The sequence below is a fragment of the Copidosoma floridanum genome, unplaced genomic scaffold, assembly GCF_036245765.1.
Source record: "Copidosoma floridanum isolate Cflo_tuat_1 unplaced genomic scaffold, Cflo_Japanese_pri ptg000021l, whole genome shotgun sequence".
In the NCBI taxonomy this organism is placed as follows: Eukaryota; Metazoa; Arthropoda; class Insecta; order Hymenoptera; family Encyrtidae; genus Copidosoma; species Copidosoma floridanum.
The window spans coordinates 21390831-21399867 of NW_028321898.1; the positions used below are offsets into that span (position 1 = coordinate 21390831).

General features: G+C 31.6%; 1 protein-coding gene across 1 annotated transcript; it reads right to left on the reverse strand.

The window, feature by feature from the left end:
• Positions 1 to 1435: 1435 nt before the first annotated feature.
• On the reverse strand, positions 1436 to 1939 carry LOC149374179 (fibroblast growth factor receptor 4-like). The gene is made up of 2 exons (XM_089594785.1): positions 1775 to 1939; positions 1436 to 1702 (listed from the first exon to the last, which is right to left on the reverse strand). The coding sequence occupies exons 1-2, from the start codon at positions 1937 to 1939 to the stop codon at positions 1436 to 1438; spliced, it is 432 nt and encodes a 143-aa protein (XP_089450911.1).
• Positions 1940 to 9037: the final 7098 nt, after the last annotated feature.

The following is a 9037-nucleotide window of genomic DNA, read 5'->3' on the forward strand; positions in this document are numbered from 1 at the left end:
GCATAACGCACCTATAGAAGTATAACTTCAATAACTTCAAAAATAAAGATGTATGAAAACGGCTTACGTTAACTCTGCACGGCTTTCAACCTCGATTTCTTTGGATTATATTAAAAAATGACATGACTGGTGTGTGTTTTAATTTATTTATGATATCTTGTATGAATAAACTAGTAATAAAAAAAGATGAAAATTTTGAAAAATTGAATCAACAATCATTCATTTAAACAACGCCCAATTAGGAAAATAATTAAATAATTATTTATTAATAAATAGAATAGCTGTTACTAAGGAAAAGGTTTGTAAGGTTTTAAAAAAATTATTTAAGTCTGCGAATCATTTAGTAACAAATATAATTTATAATTAAGCCAATTAAAATAACAAACAGTAAATAAATATTAACATGAAAAACATAATATAGAAAGAAGTAAGAGGTTTCCTTATATTCAAAATTAGTATTATGTTGCTTTTTCTAACACTAATATCATGTACGGACAACTTTTTTATTGGATACTGACTATTTGATTATTAAACTCCTTTATTTTTGAACAAAAAAGAATAGGTATTACGTAAAACCTACGTTACTAAATCAAAATATTTTTGCTTTCCTTGATCGTACGATAAAATAAGCTTAACTATTTTTTCAGGCGTTCTAAATGATGTTTAAGAATTCATATATTTTATATTTTACAAATTTTCTATAAATTTATCAATTACAGTATTTAAAATTTTCTAGTTTAAATTTATATGAACAATTTTCAGACGTTGATATTAATTTTTCGAAACTCCCTACTATCCTGAAATCTTGTCTATCGAGAGACGTATGCTGTTGATGTTTTTTTCTCTATTATTTCTTTTTACCGAATATATTAACTCCTGTTATATTCTTGCGCTTTCAAGAATCTTCCAGTAGTTATCTTTGCGTATCGTAGAATGGACTTGCTCATACTTGGGAGTGAGCTGCTCGCAGATCGATTTTGTTTGATACTAGCTAAGATTTGACACTGATCACATTCTCGTACGTTGGTTTTGTAGGCTGAGGTAATTCGTTTACGTATTCATGCAGAGGTAAGAAAAATAATACACGTTCTTGGGATATCATGTCAAAAAAGTTATTTTTTTCTTTAGACTCACGCTCCTTGTTTGTATTCTCGTACGCATGATTTAATTTTAAAAAGTTTAATCTGACATTATGTTCTAAAAGCTCACTGATACTTTTAACTAACTCTGTAAACGGCGGTCTTAGCATTGGCTCAGCCACCCGAAAATGAAGGATGATGTCATAACTAAAGTTACAGTCAATTATATGAAGCAAATTAATTATTTGGAAAAATAATCGAAATAATTACTTTTTCTCTTTTTATACTTACATTTTTTTAGTAGCATATGTGGGCTGTCCCATTCTATAGCCTTCGAGGAGTTTTTGATACACCTCTTAGAGCTCCATATCTGGATACGGATCATCTGTGAGAGTAAACAATTCCCAAAGTAAAATGCCAAAAGACCAGACATCTGACTGTGATGTTAAAGTCTTGTCTCTTATTGACTCTATGGCCAACCATTTAATGGGCACCGGTGCATCGCTTTGCTTATGGTAAATGCCAATTTTGTTCACTGACTTGGCTAAACCGAAGTCACAAATCTTAACAATGTTGTTTTCTGTTAACAAAACATTTCTGGCAACCAAGTCGCAATGCACAACCTGATCAACAAATAAAAGAAGTGAGTCCTTGTAGAAAAAGGTCAAAGTAAAAAAATATTCATGTATGTATACCTTTCTTCGAGACAAAAATTCCATTTCACTAGATACCTGAAAGGCCCAGCTCACGAGATCCTGAGAGCAAATGGTATTGGAAATGCAGTTCTGGGCATCATCCTGATAGTTGAAGCTCCATTTTGACTGAGAAACGTTATAGCTGAGGGTACTTGTAGATGTCATGTAGCTGTAATTTGGATAGTTTAATAATTAAAAAACAGAAAAAATGTTCTGTACGATTTTTGAAATTTCTTAACGAATAAAATGTGAATATTCGTTTCAAAAACATTGGTTGTCACGTTATTACAGTCTCTTTTTTCGTTTAGTTTTTGATTAAGCGTATTAGACATACATCAAAAGTAGTTGGTAAAAAATGTAAAAAGAAAGAAAAAATTATTTCACTACTACATTTTTGTTTATTTCCTTGAAATATTTACAAAAAAAACATATTTTGTTATTTAACTTGAGATGAAGTAAATACGCATACCATAAAAATGTTTTTAAATCATTCAATTCTATGACGCTTGAATTAAAAATCTTTTTAAAAAAAGTTCACATAACTGGCGCTATTACGGTTTTTTATAAAATGTATGTATGCATTTTGATTTTTAAAATTTTTTAAATGTTTTATCTTGGATTTTGTGCTTAGAACATGCAATAGTTGGTATGTCTATAAAGAAATGAATAAATATGAAATAAGTTCTATCGTTAATTTTATCATATACATCAGCATTTCTGATTTAACTAGAGTGCATAACATACAAATGTTTAATACATTATAAAATGTTTGATGCATGGATTGGTTATTGATAACTATGCTTCTTGTATTGATTATGTACTATATAAATGTGGACACATTAAGTTGTATGATTTGTTTCTTATTGTATATTAAGTTTGTATGAGTATTTCTAATTTAAAAAATTTTTAAAATAAGTATACCTTCCTTCAAAGTTCTTTCCAACGGATGGATCGATGTCATCAGTAGTTAGATAAAAAATAAAATGTAAATAATATTATATCAACAAATAATTTAATAAAAAATTTATTCGTAAATAATTGTTTTTAATAAGTATGATAAAAATTTACATAAAATCAAACTTTTGTTAAAAGTAAACAACTTAATGCACGATTTTTGTCATAAACAAAAATTTCAACATTTTTATTTTCTAACAAGAAAAATTAATTTACTTTTACCAGTTAAGCTTTTTTAATTCTAAACCGTAAAGATGAATTATGATTTCTTAATACAATACACTAAGTCAATTAATACATTATGTCATGTATTATGATTAAAAAAGTCAACATCTTACTAATATATAAAGCAGAAGCGCTAAAACCGTTGTAATCGCTAACCGCGAAAACTACTGAACCGATTTCGTTGAAATTTTGCACACTGATTCATGATACTTCCTAGATGGTTTTAGCATAGTTTTTATCTTAAAAAATTTAATAACAATAGCAATAAATGAGCTCAAAGTTTTGCAAAAATATGCCAGCTTTTCTCTTTAGTTCAGTAAAATCCGCTAGGTGGCGTCGACATAAAATCGAAGCTACCTGCAACATAATTAAATAAGTGTGGTTATAATAGGATGGAGCGTCTCCATAAAGTTGCTGTCGAGTTTCGGCAACTCAACGAACTGTATTGAGAATGCTGATAATAGTCTTGCAGCTGGGTATCCTGGTTACGGACGACACTCTTCTCTAAGGGGGAAGGGACCTAGGTGTCCATTTATCCTGAAACTCGATGAGTGCGATCAAAAAAAAAAAAAACTAATTCCAACCGATGCCATCTCTGCCACAATACCAGAAGACATATGTAGCCATAGCACAATCTGGTTCAACTTATCAGAGTTGTGAGGGAGTCCCACCATCCCACCTGGTGCAGTTAGAGAATTTGTGGCTACAAATGTAAGCAAGGGAAAACAGCTCTGAGCTCTGAGGGGCATGGGCAGCCACAACGGCTACCTTCTTGGTCGTCGCGTCCCCAATGCGCTTACCCATATGTTCCCGTCTAACGATGAGCGGTTGGTTATCCGGGGAACGACCCGAGACGAGATATTCTTTGGTCAGCAGCGTACCTTCCTCCATTACAGTCTCCATACATCGAGACTCCCAAGGTAAGAATCAAGCAACCGTAGCCAGCTCTTCATCATCAGGAATAAGAATAGCCTGGAAGTTTCACCACTGGCACTTTTTCTCGCCATTATAAGTATTTACGTTCCCTACTTAACCATCAATTTCATCGGTTCTTTTTAGGATCCACCTAAGTGTAAACTACCTTGTTAACAAATACATTTTTATTACCATTTCCGGAAGCGATTCGTCGACTAAAAGACTATATTAACTAAAGACGGGCACTATTAAACCAAGTCAGCCATTCACTAGCAGACGTCACCGGAGTGGTGTGAGACGTGGCCGGCGGAGTTGTTCTTCGCAAGGCTGGAAAACCCGGTGACCGACGACCCTATACTACCCTTTCGACTCTAAGCATTCAACCAATAATCACTGATCCTCTCCAAGGTCTGCGTTGGGCAAACCTATAACAGCTATGAAGGAAAAAAAACTTGAGCCAGCAGGACTGCCTCCACTGGACAAGTATCACTAACCAATCTCCCCATCTAAGATCACCAGAACAACTGAATCTGCAACTAAAAAAGGTGCTTTAGACACCAACGTCTTCGACGTTATACCGGGAGACGTTGGGAAAGAGCACTACAACTAGCCCCAAAGCTTCGGACTTTGTAATTTTTCTCCTAATCAGTCTGGGTCTTCAACAGCAAGCCAGAGAAGATCACCCTGAGGTATCCAGGCAGTCACAACTGCTGTTAACTGCAGTCAAGAAAGAGTTAACTTAAGAAGCTCACTGATCTTTTTCAGGGCCATCGGACGTCGAACTACCTTGCCAACAAATATATTAGAACTTAACAAAGTTGACAGAAAACAGCTTTTAGGGGTCACAAAAATTTTAAGCATGCCAAAAGTCGCAAGAGGGTAAACTGAAAGAAAAACTTCAAATGTATCTAATAAATAAAATTTTACTTAGGCGTCAAGAAACTGACGCAGAAAATTTATTGAGATTGAAACAGCAGCCTCAAAATCGACAACTAAAGAGTCCATTACGTAAAAGATCAGCTTTTTGTTGTACCCTTACAGAAATCTCTGAAATCTTTAAAGATCCTACTTTAGATTTTTTAATGAGTAGAAAATGTATTTGTGTTTTTGTGGCAATAAAAATGTAGGGTTTAAAGTCCAGGACTTTGTTGCTCTGGTAATAAAGTTGTGAGATATGAGAAAAAAAATTTTTTCTTTAATATAAATTTTTTGGGGGTTTAAAATCTTAACTGCTCTAAAAAATAGCCGTTTTCGTGAATTACACGGGAGAAACTGTAAATCAACGGCTTCTTATAGCCACTGATTATTTTATGGCATAAAGAACGCACGGTACTTTTCAGCATAATAATTTTTTTGAATTTTTACACCTCATTATTTAACCAAATACACTATATGGATTCCGAAAAAATATGTTTTTAATATGAAGATTTTTGTTCTGAGATGTATCAGGAATATATGTAAAATTTCTAACTGAAAATGTTTCACATTACATGTCAACATACTACGGTGTTTTATTTAGTAAGTCTCGGGCAAAGCCGAGACGGGGGGCTGCTAGTTTGTTTATATAAAAAGATATTCTTTAAATATTCAGTATCCAAGATATTTGACTTCCTTAAATTGTTAAAATTTATAAATGTTATAAAATTTATATTAAACAATTTCATCCCATACTACATTTTTTTTTTTGAATCATTGTCACAGTCTATTTGTATAAAAATGCAATTTATATTTTTGCATCTTGATAAAGCTATGTATAATTGACCAAGAGAGAACAAAGGCTTCTTTAAGTATACGAGTATACCAACATTATCGAAACTTTGACCTCGAGATTTATTTATAGTCATAGTAAATGCCAAAACTAAAGGAAATTGCTTTCTGTACAAATTAAACGGTAAGGAGGATATGATTCCTGTGTTTTGTGTTATTTTCGGTATGAATACTTTACGTTCAATGTTTTGCTCACGCATACGAAAGTGCGCCGCAGTAGCTCTAGCTCTATATACATCTTGTAACTAGACCGCTTAATCACATCAATACTCACAATCTAAACGATATTATTTTAAATACATTAAATAAATTGAATTATATCACTCCTAACAAAAATGTTGATCAATTACTATCGGATTTCAATAGCATCATTTTGACATCGTTTGACGCAGTTGCTCCTCTTAAAACCATTTCTATCAAATCTATACTTACAAATCATGGATAACTGCGTCGTTACGGCGTCTGATGATGTACTTTTGTTTTACATATTTACTCGATTTTATTATACATTGCTTAGAATAATACTGTTATTACTTTTATCTATTATATATTACATTTATACTTTCAATACTATGTGAATTTACTTTGCTCTAACTTGTATACTTTCTGTAATTTTTTCATATTGTAACTATATTTTATAATTATGTTTACCAATACTGCTTATCATATATTGTAAATTACTATGTATCTTCAAGAGTTACTTTATGTGTATTCTTTGTACTGCTAATTGAGGGCCAGATATGGCATAGCCACAAGGCCTAAATTAAGAATCTAATCTAATCTAATCTAATCTAATCTATATACATGGCCTCTCTTTATACTGCTGGTGCGTGGTGGAAATCGTAACGTACAATATGTATACACGTAAATAGTTTTAATTGATGTAATCAATTATAATGATAATAAAAATCTAAAAAATAAATTATAATAGAGTTTAACCAATCGATCCCGAGGGGAACCACCAGGAGTTTTGTTAGAGTTTAAGCATACTTATTTAAAAACGGGGGGTTGGCGCGTGGAGCGTTGTGATATGATACATATAGAGCAGTCACAAGAGAGGTGAAGCGATCTATTGACAGTGTATAGCCTAGAGCCAATGGCAAAAAATAACTGAACTTACTCAAAAGTTTTAACGATTATTATTTATTCGAATTAGTCACACACTAGGGTACATCATAATCATCATAATCTAGGTATATTCTAACTCTTGTTTAATCTGATAAAATATTTATTCCAGAATATTTTATTATCAACTTGACATAAAATACAAATTTTATGAAAATTTCGCCAAAATTTGTGATTTCATGGGTTAAGAAACACACATAATCACACAAGTATTCAATACATATATGCATTAAAACACCATTGTTTTTTCATTTTAACTTAATCTCTGGATCAAGCGTTAATTAAATATTACGTGTAAAAAGATTTAAATCACGATTTCATTGGTTGAAAGTAGATAAATTTAATTTAGATCAAGAGGGAGAAATGAGTTTATTTTGGAAGCATGCTTCTAGATTTAAAAAATGCTTTTGAAAAACATATTTTTACGCAATTACCGTTTAATATATATTTCTTATTTATTTGAAACTCACATACCGTTTTTTTATTATAAATTATACATTATGGACAAAATTGGCAGACTATGTCCAGTGCCCAAACTAATGAATAACGATCACAAAGTATTTGATTAAAATTTTTTTGTGCATAGCATTCGTGCCAAAATTAGAGGAGGTTTGTTCACAAACTACATTTAATCTTGATACGATGTGCACAAAATGTACGTTGATTTCGGAATAAATATTGTGCCTGGAAAATATTAATAAAATATTTTGTGATCGTTATTTATTAATTTCTGCAATATTTTGTGTACAAAAATTTGTGCACTACACAATTGTGCATTGGACATAGTCTGCCAAAAAATTGAGTGTTTTTTAAGCTTATTTCTGTTAAAATCTTCATGCACCTGTTGTAACAAATTAATATTTTCAAAAGTCTACTTTCAATTAAGTACTTCACTTTGATGTGATCCCCTCTGGGGTAAGAACTACCATTCGAAATGAAAACAAGAAAAAGTTTGGCCTGACCTTCTATACATAAAGTATGGATTTGTATGTTATTTGACTATGGTTTGAAATGGTTTGAAATGGTTTGAAATTGTTTTTCCTACCTCGGGCGTTTTTGAGAGGCTAGTGTGCCCTTGGTGAAAAAAATAGGATTCGCCATGTAAGCGCCATCGCACCGTGATAACCTTACGTCCGCCGCAAAATAGCCCTGGAGACGATGGCACTTATCCCACGAAAACTACCATTTTTTCATGATTATTAGATGATTTATTACTAAAATATTCATTTTTAAGCTGATTTTATCACACTAATTATACGAAACCATTACTTCTATACGAAGTTGTTTTTAAACAAAAAATGCTGTATTAATGTACAATTAGATCCTTCAAATTGTGTAACATGTTAGAAATAGTAGTTTTTGAATTATGTCGTTAGCGAATAAATTCAGTGTATTCTACGGTTTTTAAAGTGTGATTAACATGGTAAGGGTAATAAAGGCACTAACTTTTTTTTTTTTTAAGATTTAAATGATTATTGTTTTACAATGTTCATTGGGTCAGATAATATAAAATATATTAGAGTAAATCCTAAACTTAATAAGGGATCTTTAAGGATGAATTACAGGTTGCTTTAGAATGTTACATGGTATTGCAAATTTTAACTAGAGCATTTTCACCAATTTAGTAAAAGAAATGGCAATATTAAAAGGATTATTAATTAAAGAAATATTATAAGGAATTAACTGGTAGCACTCGACGAAGAAAACATGTGTGATGTATTTGAAACTCTTTTTTAACTGAGCATCGTAGAAAACTGAAGATTCGCAGAAAAAGGTTAACATAATCTGGGCTCTACTAGCATGCCTTAGTAGAATTCGTTGGCCTGATGGTACAATATATTTGCTATTTCAATGATTTTGCACCGTCTGGATAAAACGTAGTTGCACTCTTATAAAAACTGTAAAAATTGGTCTCCACATTTCTTTTATGTACATTAATCCACGGACCCTCTAAAATAATATGATTGTAAATAAATTTTAAAAAAGAGCACTATGTAAAACGTAAAAATAAATTAATAAGTATAATATGCATGTATTATTTAAAGTGCCAAAAAGTTCAAGAGTAAAACTCTGAAGCTTCACTCCAGCACTATTATTCGCCTTAAATATGTATGTACCACTCCTTTGTGCTTTCCTATACAACGTAAGGCTGCTTTTTAAATATTTTAATACGCTATTAGATATTTGGACATATGGTCCTGATGAAATTTCTCTACCATTTGGATCGATCCTGGTAAGATTAGAAAATCTTAATAATATTGATTATGAAAAATGATT